Source organism: Scatophagus argus, chromosome 18, assembly GCF_020382885.2.
Source record: "Scatophagus argus isolate fScaArg1 chromosome 18, fScaArg1.pri, whole genome shotgun sequence".
In the NCBI taxonomy this organism is placed as follows: Eukaryota; Metazoa; Chordata; class Actinopteri; family Scatophagidae; genus Scatophagus; species Scatophagus argus.
Window position 1 is genome coordinate 392,190 of NC_058510.1, and position 19,472 is coordinate 411,661.

A 19,472-nucleotide genomic window follows, 5' to 3' on the forward strand; every position below is an offset into this window, starting at 1 on the left:
TTCATGCACTGCAGTTTATTTAGACTTGGGCCCACACACACTGTCCTGTTGCCACAAACACTCTCTAGAGTACCAAATGTGGATTCATCCACCACTAAAAATAGTCCCCTAACAATGCACTGTTTGGATCTCTAATCAATGCCTGATATGCCTGATATGAAGTGATATTAACTGTGATCATTATAGCTGGACTTAGTTCAACATCTCTCACCAAGTCTCCAAAATGTACACGTGGTTCAGACTTGCTGTTCTCCTGTCAAGTTTTTATTTGGAAATCCCACATTTTTTGTGAGAAGAGGCATTTGAGTGTCTCACAGCAGTTATAACTGAGGCCCCAGGTGTTGTATACCTGCTCCAGCTGTTTCTGCACCACCCCCTGCTGCTCGGTGATGTGGCGGAGCTGAGCTGCGTCCTCTTCAGCAAAGGGTCGGCCGGCCTTCTTGGCTGTTCTCTGTTTGGCCGACAGAGATTTCTTGGTCTTGCGGTGAGCTGCGATCTGTTCCTCCAGTAGACGCTGTTGCATCTGCAGGAGCTGCTGCGTCTCTCCCAGCCACTCCTCGTACTGACGCTGCTGAGACTCGTCTACAGGAGACATGACAGCTTTGACTTCATGTGGTGTAAAGATCTCTATCATTGTGTACCTGAACACTGATTTAACTGGCTGATTGCGCTGGCTGGTTTAGATAAAATCTGATACTCACTGATGAAACCGGGGCCGAAGCTGGGGGGATTGGGTCGCACCAACTGGGGGTTCAACTTTCCGTCCTGACAGGAAGAGAAAACACTTCCTGTCTAAACCAAAACTCAGCAAATAAGTTTAAGTTTATGTTTAGTTCTACACACCTGTCCCACCAGGTGAGGAGGCTGAGGAGTGCCCTCTGGACCTGGGGCCACTGGGCCCCCCTGAGCCACTGGAGCCTGCTGGAACCTGAAACACACACACACACACACACACACACACACACACACACACACACACACACACACACACACACAGGCGCACAGAGGCAGTTATTTTAGCTCCCAGATTCTGTACTCATCTGTTTCTCCATTTTTTCTCCTTCTTTATAGAAGGGTTACAGTAATCGATGTACCTGTTGATGACCATGGGATTGAGTCCTAAATTGCCCTGGGTCATGACCTTGTTGATGCCCTTCAGAGCCACCATCTTGGCTTTCATGATTGGGTCAGAGATGGAGTCAAAGTCTGCTGAACACACACATGCACAGAGAAGAGTCACAAAGAGCCTTTTCAAGTTAAAAACACTGTTTAAAGGTCTGCCGAGATTCAGGTTTTACCCATATTTGGTAACACAGACTCTGGGGTGGACCTCTGTCTTATCAAAGCCTGCATCTGTTTCTGCTGCTGCTGCTCCTGGCGCTCCTGGTCCAGGAGGTCCTGTAGGAGAAGCGGCTGCTCATCTAGGAGCAGAGGCCTGTGCTTGTCCTGGTTAGGGTCCTGGTTCTGAGTCTGGGTGGAGATGCCCTGATGAAGAGGCTGGGTCTGGGGATTGATGAGGAGGTGAGGCTGGGAGGGTTGGAGGGACATCGGGTGAGGTGGGACTGGGGGGCCCTGAGGAGCCAGACTCGGATGGGGAGACACCAGGAGACCCTGAGGGTGGGGGGTGAAGAGAACCGGCAGGGATGTGGGGGAGCCAAATGGCCTCTGCTGCTGTTGAAAGACAGACTGTTGACCTGGGAAGACAGAGGAGGCAGTAAAGAGACAAAGGAGGCAGAGGAGAAGGAGGACCAGACAAACCGAGAAAGAAGGAGGACAAATAAGACAAAGGAGGACACAAAGACAATGAAGGAGACAGAGAAGAGAATGTGTGATTAATAAATACAGATTAATAACCAGCAATAAAATCTATAGTAGAAATACTGATCAATATGCCCCAAAAAATGCTTCATGAAGTTCAGGAAGTGAAAGAAAACTTTATTTTTGCAGGACTGGTTTACCTCCAGCCATGGGGGGGTGAACCCTGGGAGCCATGACTGATGATGGAGCGTGCTCCTGGGTCTGGATATCTGGAAAGGCCCCTGGACCTGAACCAGATTCCTCCACCTGCTAAACATGTTTTCAGGGAGGCAACATTGTGAGGAACAGTTCTTTTATCAAATAATTGATGATTTTTTGTCATTGATCAGTGATAATTAAATACTTAAGATGAGGTGGTGCACACCTTGGTGAGGAGAGCAGACGAGCTGGGCTGGTTGGAGCCTGCTGTCTCGGCTCCTGGAGGTTTGGGGGGTCTGATGCTGGTCACGACCCCAGATTGTGGTGTATGCTGCTGGGTTGCCAAGGCGTTGTCCTTCCCTTCAGTCTTAGTACTGTTCTGCACTTCCTGTTTGACCTGGCAATCTGTCTTTCTGGGCCCGCTGGCTCCGTCCTTCCTCTCTCCCCTGTCCTTCTCCTCCACCGGCTCCCCCAGGTCCAGCTCCTCGTTGAACATGTCCTTCTTGTCCTCCAGATTAAGCTCAGGGTCAGCGTAGGCAATCAGGTCAAACTTCCCTGACAGCAGGAAATCATCGAGGTGGAGGTCATTCGGACCAAGATCCAGATCCTCTTTACCTGAAACAACGAGGAGAAATGTTCCTCTTGAAAACATCATAGGATCGTGTGCTGTTATGACAGGAAGCTTCCGTGTTTTGTGAAAAGATCAGCAGGTTTGTTTTAATGAGTAATAATGATTTGACACTCTGTGCTCCTACCATCTTCAGGGTCAAGGTTCAGGTTGAGGTCGACCAGATCCTTCACCTCCACATCCTCCAGATCCTTCACAGCCGAGTCCTCACCCTCTAGGTGCTCCTCCATGCCATCAGCTCCTGTCAGTGCCGACTCGGTGCTCTGTGTCAGTGCTGCAGAGTGGTTCACATGTTGCTGATTTGGCTGCTCCATCACCATGTGCTGCTGGCCCAGTGGTGTCTCACCCATCCTGGCTCCCTGACCGGGTCTGACTGGAGATGGCTCAGGGTCTGGAATGGCGGGCGGAGGGAAGGGTAGCCTCAGGCGGTTCTCAGGTACGCGGTGTCTTAACTCAATGTAAGGCTGTCCCATGATGCTGTGCTGTTGGAGGGGGAGGGCACGTGGGAGGAAGGGCTGGGGGACACCTGGTCAGGGAGGAGTGGGGTATCAGCGACTTTTGAAAATATTTCATAATAAATAAAATATACGTATTTACTTTTTAATCGATGACCAAAAAAGTACTGCTGCAGCTGTTTGAGGTCAAGCTGATTTAAAATTAATATTCTGTTGAGGGGGTCATACTAACCTGGCAGCATGTGAGCAGTGGGAGCACTGAGGGGTCGGATGCTGGTGAATTCCCCAGGTGTCGGCCTCTTCATTTGGACAAGACCTCCCTCCTCCACCCCAAGTCCAGATCCAGGCATCAAACCCTGAGGAGGCCGTGAGAATGAGTCCTGGAGACCTGCTGGAGATCCTGGAGGAACACTGAACCTGGAGAAGAGAGAAGATGAGTAAATCAAATCACACCATCGGATCAGGTCAGGATTGGATTTTGTTGCTCCTCTTACCTCACGGCAGGCCCTCGGACTCCCTGCTCTCTCGGAAGGCTCTGCCTGGGGAAGGGTGCCTCGCTGGGGGTGAAGCCCCTCTGCTGCTCTCCTGGGAAGCTGCCAGGGAACCTCGGGGCTGGAGCCCCCACTGCCCCACCAGGCCTTAATGTGCCAGGGTAAGGGGGTGGGGGACGTCCAAACGGATCTGTTGGAGGAGCAGTGGAGGGGTCCTCCGGGGACCAGTGGCGTGATGTGGCAGGAGCAGGGGTGGATCCCGGTGGAGTTCCAGAAGCTGCATCCTGCAGACCTTTCTCCTGCCGTAACGCATACTTCTGCTGTTGCTGCCTCAGGATGAGCTGCCGAAGCCGCTGACGCTGCGCACCCAGACAGAGAACACAATAGAACAGTGTAGAACAAACCAGCTGAGAACCGAATCTCTCAGCATCAGAAATGAAATCCAGACACTCAGCTTTGATTCAAGAAACCAACATGAATTTTTTCTTTTTTTATTGACTGAGACCCATCCTACCTGTCTCAGCTTCTCCTCTGAGTCACCAAGTTGGGGTAACATGCTCATCGGTCCATCTAAAGAAGCGGCAAGCGCTGCACTTTCATTGGTTGTCATCTTATCCGTCTGAGCGGGGCCTGGTGTCATGTGACCCTGCTCAAAGGGGTCATGGCCAGGAGTGTGACCTGCCAATCCAGAGAAGCCGCTCTCCTCCAACATCCCAGGTTGCTTTGGTGTCTGGCCGCTATGGGTTCTGGGAAATGAGTCCTGCTGCTGCTGTTGTTGTTGTTGTCTTCCTGGAGACTGCTGCAACTGAAGACAGAAAATACATAAATGAAAGAGAAGAATGCAGTGCAGTCATATAAAACTGGACAATATGCTACCTGGTGGTGAGTTGGGGTGAATGTCACCGTCTCTCCAGGTAGGCCTGGGGTCAGAGGGGATGAACCGGATCCTGCAGGTTGAGGAGTGAAGCTCTCCACTGGGGCCTGGATGAAGGGTTCGGGAGGCTTCTGGGGCCGCGGCGTTGAAGGTTGCTGGGCGTAGGGATCCGACGAAGGTCGTGGCGTACCAGTGGGCTGTGTGTAGGGGTCAGTGCTCCGCTGACTTCCCGGTGACCGAGGGAAACGCTCGGTGACAGAGGGACGGGGTGTCCCCGGGTTGGAGGAATATGGATCAATGTTTGGGTGTGAAGGGGAGGGTCGATGGCTGGCTGGCTGCTGGTTATACTGGTCCAGTCTCGGGGGAGGCGGTGCAGTGACATATGTAGGGTCAGAATGCGGCCGTGGCGTACCAGGGGTCTGAGGGTTGGCATAAGGGTCCGGTGAAGGCCGGGAAGTAAGAGGTGACTGCTGGGTGAAGGGATCAGAGATCTGCTGGCTGTAGTCAGGTCTGGGGGTGCCGGGTGTCTGGGCATAGGGGCTGCGGTGGGGGGAGCCCAGTCCTGACAATGGACTGGAGGGGAATGTAGTGTCCTGTGACTGGGAAAGGGCAAAGGCCAGGTCCGTAGGTCTAGACAGGTCCCTCCTTCCTCCTCCTGTGCTGCCAAACACCTCGGGTTGAGGCTGGTGCTGGGGGGGCATGGGGGCTTTAAATATTCCACCCTGAACCTGCTCACCAGCCCGACCATACAGTTCAGACACAGTTCGCATGTTGCTGCTATTATGAGGAGTCCTCTGGTAGTTCTCAGCTGCTCTGATACCAACATGTCTGGCTGAATGGTCAGGGGCCGAACCAGAGGGGGGACTCATCATACCTGCTCTGCTCTGCTGCACTCCTGAGAAAAGAAAACAAGGAGGAGACAGGTCACCGGGAGAAGAAAAAACAAGGGGCAAAATTACTAGGAGGGGATAGTCAAAGTGAGTTACCTGCATGGGGTATGAGGGCCCTGGAGACATCAGAAATTTTAGAGTCTGGGGATGGGGTGGGTGAACCAAAGGCATCGTGGGCCGGGGAGGCACTGAGGGAGTTGCGACGCTGCTGCTGCTGGGGGGCTGGGAGGCCACCAGCCTGGGTGGAAGTGGGGCGAGGAGTTCCTACAACCTTAGTGTAGGGGTCCCACGGTGAAGACGGGCGGGAGGAGGGTGGGGAGAACATCTGGGGGGAGGATGGGGGCTGATGAAGAGGGGAGGAGGGGTGGGGGGAGTGAGGGAGTGAGGAAAAACCAGAGGGGGGAGGGGCTTGTGGTCTGAGGAAGACATCGTCAGCCTGTCCTGAGCTCTGGCCCCCCTGCAGGAGGGGGTTCTGTCTGCACTGACCCTCCCTGGATGCTGGTGGATGGAGAGGCGAGGCGCTGCCCGGGGTAACTGGCTGCTGTGTGGGCATCACAGGGCTCCGGCTGCCTGTCTCTGGTGAAAGTCGTCCAGCGAGGCGCTGGGCGGCTAATATCTGCTGCTGCTGCCTCTGCTGCAGGAGCTGCTCGATCTTCACCTGCTCCAACTTCTGAGTGGCCTCCATCTTGGCCTGCTGCTTGCTCTTCTGACGCATTTGCTGACAGAAAAACCAAAAGAAGAACACAGGAGGACAGAAACGCACAGGAACAGACATCAGCGTGTTGATTGGTCGCTACATGTGGAGTTGTAACATGATGACATGGCAGCTAGTAATGCTCGCTTTCCCTCTCTCTCTATGTACATGTGGGAGAATCGGAGATGAATGGGTGTACAACGTGCAGGGGTGGTTGTGGGGGGTGGGGGGTAGGGGGCAGGAGCAGATACCACATGACTAAAACACCTCCGTCGTTCAAATGACTGAGCGTACTGGAGGATCAAACGTGCACAGCTGTTTTAGTACTCGTGGTTCTGTTGGGATGATGGAGGGTCTGAGAGTCTGGGGGTGGGGGTGGGGGGTCACATCTGGCACTCATTAGTCCTCCCTATCTGTCTCTCACCTGGTTAAGCACACCTGCTCACAGTGAATGTGAGGCTGCTGTTGTCCTTCAGCACACAGACAACACACACTGGGAAAAACACTGGCCACTTCCTGTCACATGGCCTCAGGTGTCTGCTGATCACCTGTTGGTATCAGATCCCGTACCTCTGACATTAATGGTGGTCGCTGGACTATCGAAATGCTCCAGAGGATGAACCCTCAATCTTTCCTGTAGCACCACCTTCAGGACAAACTTTATATGCTTAGCTGCACTGCCTGAGACTCTAAGACTCTTCCTTTATCTGTGTGATGAGGTGAGAGAAGCTTTAAAATAATCAGTAAAACATTTGTACAAATCAGTGACCACCGGTTCTCAGATCACTGAGGTGGATGCTGAAGGACAGCAGCAGGCCAACATCCAGAGCGAGGCAGCATCCCTTCAGAATAAAATCAATCAGTTCTGAGACAGACTGAGGCCACGGCACCGACTCTGGGTCAACTCCACTTCAGCTCTTCTCAAACTGAAGTGATTGTTAAAGTATTCTTTTTGTCACTGATGTGTCATGGATCAAACTTCCCCTCCAGTGCTCCCAGAAACACTCTTCTGCATTTTCAAATCTTAACTGTCCTTTAGCCCAGAGAAGATGACCGTGACCGTGCTGAGTCCAAGTGTCTGAAATCCTCTTTGGTCTGGGAGAGTCTGGGTTGGCTCAGTCTCAGTGCAACACTTCAAGTTTCCAGTGTTTGTCCTGGAGGTCTGAGAGTCACCAGCTGACAAGATAAACCAGGGTCTATTCTCTGACAGAGCTGCTGAATCTATGTTGACCTCCGGGCGAACAAACTGAAAACTGAAGTGTGTGCGGACCAGCACAAGAGTGACCCTGAACAGGAAGAGGATTTCAGAGGGTCATGGATCCAGGAAGTCTGCCTTGAACAGGTTCGCCTTGAAATCTTACCAGAGCCTCTTTGCCACCTCCTGCTACAGATGCCTGGTAGGGACAATCTTTATCTGTTGGTGATTTTAGGGCTTTGCTTTGGGGGAGATTTTCCTGCCTCTTCTTACCGGCTCCCCATCTGTCATTTACCTCTCCCTTTTCAATGACAATTACATCAGAGATGTTAGTTGGAGTGAGTGAGGCTCAGCAGGCATGCACATCATAGCAGACTTATTCATCAATGACAACAGCTCGTTTATACGGTCAAGGCCCCAGTGAAAGTCATGTGACTCCATCTCTCAAGTCTGCTTCTGCATCATCCTGACATGCAGCCTGGTGGTCACCATGGTTACTACTCAGAGTGGGGAAACCAACACCATCCTGCTGCTGTGATTAGACCACAGTGACAATTAGTATATTTATTGTTGAGACTATGTGAGGAAGAATTTTAGCACTTCATGTTATATTCGGCTGTTTTCGGTCTTGCATTTTGAAATACTTCTTTTACTGGTAGAAAATACTTTACTGGATGGTAAATGTGAACATTACGGAATCCTGCTGCCCCCTGAAAACAAAACACAGTAACTGCATGTTGCTCCAAAGTCTCTGCTCTGTTTCTGCTGAGGTTGATTCTGAACAGAATTATTCCATATCAATACCGGTGAGTTTCAGTTGAATCCTGCGTTTTTTGACAGGAGTCTGGTGTTGAGTTTCTCCCTCTGACTCTACTTCATGAGGGGGGATGATGAATTGAAGACAAACGTACTGAAACTCTGCTCACCTGTCTCAGCTTCCACTCCTGCTCTTGTTCTGACTCTTTGGGCCTCAGCGGGTCCTTGAATGCCCCTTCCGTCTCCATGGAAACGGGGTCGTACGGGGCCAGCAACGGCGGCTGCAAGAGTTGGTGCCGTTTGAGCGGGTCGTTGGACAGCTGCACCTTGTTGATGCGCTGAGCTGCCCGATTATCTCGAGCTTTTTGCTGCCAGAGAGAGACAAAGCAACACTGGAGTTAGATGGTTTCAAATTTAACCTTAAGACTGAAAACATGCTAGTGCACTGGACTCTATGATGGTCCTCAAGTTTAAAAAACATTTCAGTGTCTGGGGAGGTCCTAACAGTTATAATCACTCTCTGTAGCTGTGAGAGTTCACTGCAGCATGTAAAAAACCCACTTTGTCTTTCAGTCAAGATCCATCAACACCCTCTGACTACAGACCGGCCTCTAACCTTCAGCTTTCAAGCCAACTTCTATCAGTCATTTCTCCAAAACACTTCAAGGGGTTCCTCAGGGATCGATTTTAGGACCATTACTTTGTAACCCATATGTGTTCCTCCTTGTCGGTGTCACCAGGAGACACAATGTCTCTTTCCACATGTTCACTATCCTGGTGACAGACAGCATTATGTCTCCTGATGCCACGTGATAAGCCAGAGTCCAAAATGGAAGAAGTATTAGCTAACACTCAGATTTACTAAGCCTGACAACAGAAACATCATTTACACATAGTGAGCAGACAAAAGGCAGATTCTACGATGTAACAGGACAGGAAACTTACCACGAAAGGCGCTCTGTCCTGAGAGCTGGCCTTCCTCCACAACTTGGCAATCTGCTTCACTCTAGTGGACCATTCTGACACACACACACACACAGCAGTGAATCTCATCATACTGTCCATTTATTTTGGTTCCATTTAGAACCAAACAGCAGCTTCACAGTTCAGCTGTTTAACACCAGCAAATGAAAACTGCAGGTAGTGCGTACGTGTGCGTGTGCGTGTGTGTGTGTGTACCAGGATACTGCTCTCTCAGTTGGGGGAAGTTGGTGTTGCAGTAGAGGACAGGAGCGACGGTGGCCATCTCTCCCAGAGTTTCCTCTTTCTCCCACTTCAACATGCTCCTCTGAGCTGTCGACATCACGTCCTGCTCCCCCTCACCTGCTGAGCCCTGCCTGGCTGAGGCCAACCCGGGGGCGGGGCCCGGGAGCAGAGCAGGGGCGGAGCCCTCGGGAGGGGGCAACCTAAAGCCTGCTGAAGCCTGTGCACCGCTGGGCATCATAGGATTGTTAGGAAAGTGAGGAGCAGCTCCCATCAGGCCATTCATCAGCGGAAGACGAGGAAACACGGCAGCTGCTGAGAGACACAGTTTTAATTATCATCAACGAGACATCTAAAGATGTCCCTTTGAAAGGAATGAATATTACAGGTGCAGCTCTACTCTCTTACATAATTTTATAGATTTAAAGTGCTTTTATTTGGAAATATTTAGAGCCACAAACAGAAACGAGTCACGCTTCCATCACACTTGCAGTGCCGCCTAAAATTTTCTGACCTCTTTAGAGTTTTCTACATTTCTGCATAAGAATGACCCAGAACATCAAGTCCTGCCAGTCTACAAGGAGAACCCAGTCAAACTACATGAGACAGAAATATTAGATTTATGCATTTATTAATTCAGGAAAATAATCCAATATTACATATCTGGGAGCTGCAAAGGTTCATGACCTTCCAGGATCAGCAGTTAATTTGAAGGCCAAATTAAAATCCATCTGTTCATAGGTGTGCCCAATCAATGGAATGAAACTCAGCTGTCATTCAGTGCCCTGATACATTTAAAAAAACAACACAGGGAGTCAAAGTCTGATCTTCACAGCACCTGTTTGTGGAAGTGTATGATGGCATGGACAAATGAGCTTTCTGAGGAGCTCAGGAAAGGAACCGTTGCCGCTCATCAGGCTGGAAAAAGTTATCGAACCATTTCTGAAGAACTTGGACTCCACAGATCCACAGTAAGACAGACTGTGCACAAATGGAGGAGATTCAAGACTACAATTACCCTCCCCAGGAGTGGTCGGCCAACAAAGGTCTGAGAGATCACAGGGTAACCCTCACGTTGACCAATGATTGTGTTCATGAATCCACCATCAGGAGTATTCTGAACAACCCGGGTGTGCATGGCAGTGGCAAGAGCAAAGCCACTGATGGAGACAGAACATCAGAACCTCATCTCGTCTGTGAAACATGGAGGTGTTAGTGTCCTTGTTTGGGCCTATTTTGCTGTATCTGGGCCAGGACGACAAGCACACAAGTCGTTCTACAAAAGAATGGCTAAGATAAGATAAGATATGATAATCCTTTATTAGTCCTATAACTGGGAAACTACAGTGTCACAGCAGCAAACAGGATATAGAGGGTGCAAAGCATGCAGGGATAAGGGAACGATGAGCATTCAAAAGGAATAAATACACAGGAAACAAGTACCTGCAGCTGTGCACAGTACAGAAGAGAAAAAGACTATTCACACTAGAGTCCCTCAGTTATGATAAGTGGATGGATTGATTATTGTACAGATTTGTTTCAGGAAAGACTAAGTATGTAGGTACTGATCCTACTAGTAGTGTTAACTAATTTATTCTTCTTAAAGAAGAATAAAATTAATGTTTAAGAACAGCCAAGTCAAAGTCCGGACCTCAATCCAACTGAAATGTTGAGGAACAACCTGAAACAAGCGGTTCATGTGAGGAAACCCACCAATGTCTCAGAGCTGAAGCGGTTCTTTACTGACGAATGGGCTAAAATTGCTCCAGATACTGGAGTAAAAGTTCACATACTTCACAACTCACAGGTATGTACTATTGGTTAACCTTCTTGAATTAATAAATGCATAAATATAATACTTTATATAATATAATACTTATAATACATGCATCAAGATACAGAAAAGTCATCGTGGTTGTTTTTTGACATGTGGACCACTCACGACCCTTGAAAAAGATCTGTGTGTGTGTGTGTGTACCTGTGTGGTGTGTGTTTGTCTTGCTCCGAGGTGCAGCGTGTGTGTGTTGGTTCTGCTCTGGCTCATTGTTGCTGCTGTTTGGACTGAGGACAGCAGTGAACACCTCCTCCACGTCCTTCCCCTCCAGCTCTACGCACGCACGCACACACTCAGATTTCAGTTCAATGTCTGTTTTCATAACAGTAAAAAGTCTGAGCCGTAAAAGCCTCAGACACCACAGGTCAGAACAATCAGCTATTAAATATCCTATATAGACAAAAGTATTGGGATAGTTGCCCATCACACCAACAGGGACTTTAATGACGTCTCATTGTAAACACTCAGACAGCTTTGCAGATCTAACAGCTTCCACTCTTCTGTGAAGGCTTTCCACAACATGTTGGAGTGTTTCTGTGGGAATTTGTGCCCATTCATGCAGTAGAGCATTTGTGAAAAGTTTCTCCTGATGGATGTACAAGATACAAGATACAAGTTTCTCCTGATGGATGTGAAGATTACACAATAATAACATTCACAGTATTTGTGAATTACTGGTTGTTAACTGATTAATAAATTTCTAACACTGACATCAGCCTCAGGTATCAGTCAAACTCGGCGTCACAGAGGAGCCCAAAATGGCAGTAAGTTAATTCCTGCCAAAGTACATTAGTTGAACTGTGGTTTTGTGTCTGTCGTGATGCTGATTGTGCTTTCGGTGACGATAATCACAAACATGAGTCGTGCTGAGGTGTGTTCAGTCTTACCTGGGATCTTGTAGAGTTTGCTGAGGATTGCACCTGAAGCACAACAATAAGTTACTGATCAGTAAGAAATTACAACAACATGATTGCTGAATGACACAAATTTGTGGAATGAAAACAGAAAACAAAAACACGCAGACATGAACATGTGAGACTGTTGGTGGCACGAAGTGGACAGAAACGTTCAAAATGACTCAGAAAGCTTTGAAATCTAAACTCACCATCAGTGACCATCTTATCAAGCTCAGGACTCAAGATGGCGTCCAGGGGCTCCTCCTGCGACATCCTCTGGCCACGGCCAACACTCCCTGTGAAAGATGGGTCATCGGCCATGGAGCTGATGTCCAGACCGGCTGAGACACAGAGAAAGAAAAAAGAAAGACAAACGTTAATCAATGACCCCAATTAAAGAAGAGACAGAAAGGCAGAGAGGAAGTGAGCAGGAAGCAGAAGGAGAAGCAGAACCAGTCAGTGTTATCTGGAGAGGAAGAAGCAGTAGAAATGTGACAGAAGAGCTTGTTAGTTTATTTTGGGAAAAAAAATAAAAATAAACAGCTGCGTTGATTGTAAAACGATCCTGCAACCAAACCGAGCAATCAGCACGTTTCCATCAGCTAACGAGCTGAATTAAACTGCCTCTCAGATGACTCATTCCTCCACATCCACATCAAAATGTGATGAAGTTTGGATAATAAACACGTCCTCTCTGAGGTGTGTCACAGGGAACGGCTTCAGGTCCTACACTGTTGGGACATTACGAAGCTATAGCCAGCAGCTGGTTAGCTTAGCTTAGCATAAAGACTCAACAGGTCAGCAGGAGGAGGAAAAGAAAGAGGTGGGTTGTCCTGTGGAGTCTTACCAAACGGAGAGGGGGAGCGCTCCACCTGGAACTGACCTGAAAACAAATACACCATCATCGTCCTCTGCATGAGGGCAGCAACCTGTCAGAGAACACTCTTCTTCATTGTTATCATTATTTAGTTCTCCATCAGTAACACTGCTCCGTCGGAGAACCAGCTGAAAAAAAAAATACACAATATAGACAAAAGTATTGGGCCAGCTGCCCATCACACCAACAGGGACTTTAATGACGTCTCATTGTAAACACACAGACAGCTTTGCAGCTCTAACAGCTTCCACTCTTCTGTGAAGGCTTTCCACAACATGTTGGAGTGTTTCTGTGGGAATTTGTGCCCATTCATGCAGAAGAGCATTTGTGAGAAGAAACGGGCCTTCAGCAAACTGTTGCCAAAAAGTTGGAAGCATAGCATTGTCCAAAACATAAGCGTTAGCATTAAGCATTAAGATTTCCCTTCACTGGAAGTCAGGGGCTAAGCCCAAACCCTGAGAAGCAGCCCCAAACCACATTCAGTAATAAAGAGGTTTGTCCCAATACTTTTGTCCATATTGCATATCACTTAGCATCCCGACTGCATTCACTGCGCTGCTGTAACTGAACCAACATGAAGACGGGGGCATGGGGGCAGCTGTGGCCTAGAGGTTGGAGAAGCTTCTTGTGATCGGTGGGTCGCTGGTTCGATTCCCCCACCGGACGGGCAGGAAACATTTGGGTGTGGTGGAGTGATTAATGTGAAAAATGCTCCCCCCCTCCATTAGCCGGCTGATGTGCCCTTGAGCAAGGCACTTAACCCCCCAATATGCTCCCCGGGCGCTTGATGCTGCCCACTGCTCCTGTGTGTGTTTCACTGCATGTAATTTGCCGGGTGTTGCATGTGTGTGTTCAACTAAGGATGGGTCAAATGCAGAAGACGAATTCAGTGTGTGTGTGTAAAAATATATATACTGTCAATAAAGCTGATTCTTAATTCTCTTTTAAGATGCTGTCTGTCTTCTTGTTAGTTAAAAACTTAAGCTTTTTTATTCAGCCGTGAAAAATACTCCTTTTTACATTTCTGTTTCTTCACATGCGAGTAACGAGATGCAACACAACAGGAAGGAAAACAAAAAGAAACACACTAGTGAGGGGATGCTGGGCGATCGATGGTCTGTGTGTGTGTGTGTACCTGGGTGTCCTGTAGCCAGTATGTGAGGATCAGTGTTGAGAACATCAGACAAATCCAACAGGGCTCCCTCTGACACGGCTGGATGGTCACACACACACACACACACACACCACATTGACAGCGTATATCAAACACCAATGAAAGATGAAGATATGAAATGCGATGAAAAAGATACTTGATGAATAACTCACACAGTGTTGCCTGCTTCTTGATGGCGTTGGTCGCCTTGGTGGAGGTGCCGTGCAATCCAGCAGCAGGGGCTTTCATGTCATCTGTCCCGCCTCCTGATTGGCTGGCTCTTGGTGTCTCTGGCCCAGGTGTCCTGTCAGCCTGTCGGCTCCGATCCAGAAGATCCCGACCGAAGAACGCCTCCTGGACAGGGGAGGACAGCCAATCAGAATGCTAGGAGGGGAGCTATTTGTGCATGATGGTGTGTGCTTGTGTGTGTGTGTGTGTGTCTTACCTGGAGATAAGAAGGGAAGGCCTCCTCCAGCTTCGTCTTCTTCTTCCTATACCTCTTTTTCACTTTCTCCATCGTCTGGTCAGCAGGGGGAGCCATCTCCATGGAAACATCTGATAAATGACACAAAATCAAAACATTCACCTTCTCAGTTCTAACTAAGAGGGTGGGGGTGTGTCCACAGGCACGGGTGACGGCTCACCTTCATCTCGACCCAGGAGGGTCTCCACTGAATCTTTTCTGCACAGTTTAATTCTGCTCGGACCAGCCTTCCCTCCCCGCTGACGCACCATGAACCCTCCAATACCTGAGGCACAGGAAGACAGAGAGGGAGACAGGACAGAGGTGGAGAGGGAGACAGGTAGAGAACAGGACTTTGTCACTCAACATCCCACAGAATCATGAGAGTCTCAGCATCCTGTCCTCTGTCCTTTCCTTCATGTTCCTCCTCACCAGGCCTGTAGGGCTTCCTCTTCCTCTTCTTGTTGCCGTCGGTAACTTCAGACTCCTTGCTGACATCATCGTCGTGGGCGTGGTCTCGCTCTGGGCTCGAGTCAGATTTCATCTCACACTCCAAGTCACCTGGAGGAGAGACAGCATGTTTCTCTGTGTAAATCTTTTTATTTTAGAGCTTTAAACCAGCGCAGTGAGGACATTTCTGCATTGTGAGGACAATCAGGTTCAGACCTGGTTTTAAGGTTCAGGTTGAAATCGGGTTTAAGCCGGGCTTTAATTTTACAAGGGTCTTCAGAGGTACAAAAAGACAAACAAGAGTATGTGACCCCTGACCTCGGCTGTGGTCCTGCTCAGTTGGGGTTTCGGGCTCAGATGGGGTCTGCAGGACCGACACACTGTTCTGGTTAATGATCCTCAGCTTCAGTTTGGGTTTAGATCTGCAGGAGGCAGACAGGAAGTGATTTTGTTAGTGGCTGTAAATACTTAAAAGAGGACACCCACTGCAGCCTATTTTAATTCAGCAACGACAAGACTGCTTTACACACTGATGTTGGCAGGAAGTCAAACAACTGCTGCAACCAACCAACCACAGCAAGTTTACCTGCGGTACCTGCGCGGTGACATCAGAGGCTCAACGAGAGACTGCAGGTGAGAGAGACCCAACTCCGTCAGACACACTCCATCCTGAGAGTACGTCTTCGTGTCTGCACACACACCCACACACAAAAATTATTATATTATATTGTAAATTATCACATCATATTTTGCAGCGTGTGCTTCACAGGTATACACAACATAGACAAAAGTACCGGGACACCTGCCCATCACACCAACAGGGACTTTAATGACGTCTCATTGTAAACACACAGACAGCTTTGCAGCTCTAACAGCTTCCACTCTTCTGTGAAGGCTTTCCACAACATGTTGGAGTGTTTCTGTGGGAATTTGTGCCCATTCATGCAGTAGAGCATTTGTGAGGTCACACACTGATGTTGGACCAAAAGGCCTGGCTCACAATCTCCGTTCCAGTTCATCCCAAAGGTGTTGGATGGGGTTGAGGTCAGGGCTCTGTGTGGGCCAGTCAAGTTCTTCCACACCAAACTCATCCAACCATGTCTTTATGGAGCTTTGCTTTGTGCACTGGGGCACAGTCATGCTGGAATAGAAAAGGGCCTTCAACAAACTGTTGCCACAAAGTCCCTGACTTCCCTTCACTGGAAGTTAGGGGTCGAGCCCAAACCCTGACAAACAGCCCCAAACTACACCTGAAGTCAATATTAAAGAGGTCTGTCCCAGTATTTTTGTCTATATAGTATACTACTAACATTGCAATGAGAGAACAATAATGAATACACCATAATGAGATCAGTGCGATATCTGCAATAGAATATTTTAAAACAATAATGAGTGTGTAATAAAAATGATAATAACACTCAGAGTAACCATGATTGTACCAAAAGAACAACTGAACTTCATGAAGAATGAAAAGACATTTTACACCGGATGTTTGATCACTTACATCAAGTTATTCATGTCTTTAATTCTGTATGAAATAACGTTGTTTTGTCCTTCAAAATTAAAATCACACTGAACTTTGATTTAGCAAAAAATAAAGAGTCAGACTGACCAGGTTCTCTGATCCTGGAGATGATCTGAGCCATGTAAGGAGACTCAAAACTGTCTGACCTCCCTGAAACAAACCACGTTAGCATCACATCAACACAAACTCCTCATGTCACATGAAACAGATATGTTGTAAACTAACCATGTCTGATTTTTGGAAAGGACAGACAATAAAAGTCCTCACGAGACGTCGGTAACAACCAACAGTTTGTATGTTTTTTTTACCGTAGGAGCCGCGGCTGTGAGTCCGACACAGCGAGCAGTCAAAGCCTTCATCAGCAGCAGTCTCCACCTCATCTTCAGTGGCCAGACCCTGACACACAGCATGGACCCATCTACACACACACACACAGTTACTGGTCTCAGCAGTATCACTGGTCCTCACAAGTCAACACTCCCAACTGGTGTGTTGTAAACCCTCAGACATGAGGCCACACTCACTGAGAACCTTTAGCTGACTGATAAGCATGCGTGCGTGTGTGTGTGTGTGTTACCTGTCGCACTGCTGACACTGCAGTATGAGGTCGTCCTGTGTGTACTGTCGCTGACAGAGAGGACAGCGGCTCAGGCTCTCACATGGTCCACAGAGACTGTAGTTACTCTGCCAATCACAGTGCAGCCCAGGGGAGGAGGAGCCACAGTGGACACACCACACACACCTGAGGACAACACACACACAGTTAAAAAAATCAGTCAGGCTTCTCAGTTATCCAGATCATGGCCTTCCATGCAGAGTTGAGTTGAGTCAGGAGCAACCAAGAGGAAAACATTTCACCTCTCACCCAAGAGGCTTTTCAGTTCTGAAGAATTCAAGAAGCTTCTATGAACAAGACCAGGTGTCCTTACTCAACTACACATAGGTGACAGACAGGTGACCCACCACTTGCACTTCCAGGCTCCTTTCGGTACTGTGTGGAGGGGCGGGTCCAGGCAGTAGGTGTGGTAACTGATGTCACAGTCGTCACATAGCAAAAGTCGCCCGGGGTCACTGGCCTCACCGCACGCCTCACACACTGTACACTCTAGGCAGCGCCACCCTTTGGTCAGGATGACCCGCGTAATCTGAACACAAGAGCAGAGTGAGTCATTACATTATATGAATTGAACAATCTGAACACAGATGAAATAATTAGACTATTAGGGGCACGATAATGAAACAGTATGTTCCTGTATACAAAACTCCATAAAGAAAATTCACATTTTAAATGCTCCTACAGGCACTAAGAGGACAGTGAGTGTGTTTCCACATACTGACCTTCACGTTGACACAGTAGGGATGGTAGCATTGTCCACACTGCGAGCAGGCCAACAGTCTGCCCTCAGCTCCCTGACCAAAACTACCACACACCACACACATGTCCTGCACACACATACACACACACACACGGTTTCAGACTGGATACGGTTCTCATGAAACTACTTTTTAACACCACACCACAAACGAAGCAAAACAAACAAAAACAAATGTGAGTACAGGCGGAGGTGTACCTGTCTGAGGGTGAAGTGGTCAGAGGTGGAGAACATCACCACTGTGTTGTGCATCGAGTTCTCCTCCTCCTCTTTCGGCTGGAACGGCTCTACATAGACAGACTGACACACAGAAAGGATAAACAATATCTTTTCCATCAGTTATTGATCAGCTCTAACGTTACACTTACAGTCACATTACACTGGACTGTGTGTGCGTGTGTGTGTGTTCTTACTCCAGGTGACACACTCAGACAGTCCTGAGTCTTCAGTCGGCTCCTTCCTCTTGCTCCTCTTCCTCCTCCAACACCTCCTCCCCTGGACCTCCTCCTGCCTGGGAACCCTGAACCGCGACCCTGGGGGGGTGGGGGGGTGGGGGAGAGATAAAAAAGGAGAGGAGGAAAAGGTGGGGTTGCAAAAAGGGGCAGGAACATCAAACCATGTTATCATTGCTTTCGTGACCGGACTTACGTCACACATACGGTTTGTTGCCATGGAAACACCAAAGACATAAACACATCACTGACATGAGCAGGGTCCCCTCACTGACCTCACTTCAAGATTTACTTTAAGGGTGACTTTAATACTACTTACTACCACAAGTACTGCAGTAGTAGTATACGTTTAGAGTGTCATTTCAGTGTAAATGACTTGATGACAGCAACATTGGCCTGATGACTGAAGGCGTCCACACCTTGACACTGACATGCAGACACGGTTGGTAAGCTGCTGTCAGCACCAGCACTTGTTTCTCATGCTGTTGCATCCCAGAAGGGCGAGGCTAAACACAGAGTTAGTCAGTAGGGGGTTAGTGACAGCACACGGAGAGAGACCTATCACAGTGAGGGTGTGTTTTTTTTACCACTCTCACGCTCCAGACGGGGGAGTCTGCTGGACGGGGCTTAGGGCTGTCCCACCCACTCTCCCCCACCGAATCCTGGGAGGATGAGGGGGGGCTCACCGCCCTGCGATTACTCCACCACGAACCCTGAGTTTGAAGGGAGGAGGAGGGGAAGGAAAGTGAATGGAATGAAGGTGGAGATGGCCAAAGAAAGTGGGGTGGGGGGAGGGGTGGGGGGGACAAATGCAGTAACATAAATGCAACAGCCACAAAACAAAAAGTCAAATGGAAACTGAAAGAAAATTATAATAAAACTAAAAGTCATAATGAGACAATGTTACTATGCCAACAGCATGCAACCAGTCAGGACACAGACAGACAACTGGGACAGACTGGGAGCCATCAGTCTGCATCTGTACTAAAACTACACCCATAAGTCGGCCAGTAAAACAAGCCAGAGATGGTTCATCAAACAGAACCAAACTCTGTCCTCTCATCACTAATGCACCTTTATGGCCAACATCAACAATGATCAGCAGTCAGTCAGTGTCCACACATTTTTGGCCATACAGACTATATAGATATAATCCTGTATGGGTGTACAGGAAATAAACCAGATTGATATCACGTCATTTGACACGCACAGAAAAACAAACAGCTTCATGCAATCTGTGATCTGTGTGAGTGTGTGTGTGAACCAGACATGCTGAAGAATAGAAAGAAATGGATGCAGCATGACCG

General features: G+C 48.5%; 1 protein-coding gene across 12 annotated transcripts in view; it reads right to left on the minus strand.

Annotated features, from left to right (window-relative positions):
- The window catches only part of LOC124049843 (histone-lysine N-methyltransferase 2C-like), a 52,349-nt gene that overhangs the window by 14,782 nt on the left and 18,095 nt on the right, over positions 1–19,472 (minus strand). For 5 of the 12 annotated variants that reach the window (XM_046371927.1, XM_046371919.1, XM_046371923.1 and 2 more), the window contains exons 17-52: positions 18,753–18,878; positions 18,127–18,246; positions 17,912–18,013; positions 17,679–17,783; positions 17,304–17,485; positions 16,918–17,082; positions 16,649–16,758; positions 16,428–16,490; positions 15,402–15,504; positions 15,134–15,237; positions 14,798–14,926; positions 14,547–14,651; positions 14,348–14,457; positions 14,076–14,256; positions 13,885–13,962; positions 12,720–12,755; positions 12,082–12,213; positions 11,864–11,896; positions 11,121–11,249; positions 9,119–9,457; positions 8,885–8,958; positions 8,110–8,307; positions 7,350–7,484; positions 5,391–6,012; positions 4,407–5,299; positions 4,045–4,335; positions 3,534–3,889; positions 3,272–3,456; positions 2,712–3,110; positions 2,183–2,571; positions 1,959–2,067; positions 1,299–1,694; positions 1,095–1,209; positions 844–928; positions 702–765; positions 350–582 (exon numbers count right to left, since the gene is read on the minus strand). In XM_046371927.1, the coding sequence (XP_046227883.1) occupies positions 350–582; positions 702–765; positions 844–928; positions 1,095–1,209; positions 1,299–1,694; positions 1,959–2,067; positions 2,183–2,571; positions 2,712–3,110; positions 3,272–3,456; positions 3,534–3,889; positions 4,045–4,335; positions 4,407–5,299; positions 5,391–6,012; positions 7,350–7,484; positions 8,110–8,307; positions 8,885–8,958; positions 9,119–9,457; positions 11,121–11,249; positions 11,864–11,896; positions 12,082–12,213; positions 12,720–12,755; positions 13,885–13,962; positions 14,076–14,256; positions 14,348–14,457; positions 14,547–14,651; positions 14,798–14,926; positions 15,134–15,237; positions 15,402–15,504; positions 16,428–16,490; positions 16,649–16,758; positions 16,918–17,082; positions 17,304–17,485; positions 17,679–17,783; positions 17,912–18,013; positions 18,127–18,246; positions 18,753–18,878 (6,996 nt within the window). The remainder of the gene's footprint in view (positions 1–349; positions 583–701; positions 766–843; positions 929–1,094; positions 1,210–1,298; positions 1,695–1,958; positions 2,068–2,182; positions 2,572–2,711; positions 3,111–3,271; positions 3,457–3,533; positions 3,890–4,044; positions 4,336–4,406; positions 5,300–5,390; positions 6,013–7,349; positions 7,485–8,109; positions 8,308–8,884; positions 8,959–9,118; positions 9,458–11,120; positions 11,250–11,863; positions 11,897–12,081; positions 12,214–12,719; positions 12,756–13,884; positions 13,963–14,075; positions 14,257–14,347; positions 14,458–14,546; positions 14,652–14,797; positions 14,927–15,133; positions 15,238–15,401; positions 15,505–16,427; positions 16,491–16,648; positions 16,759–16,917; positions 17,083–17,303; positions 17,486–17,678; positions 17,784–17,911; positions 18,014–18,126; positions 18,247–18,752; positions 18,879–19,472) is intronic. The other 7 variants (XM_046371920.1, XM_046371921.1, XM_046371918.1 and 4 more) reach the window with 7 other exon arrangements.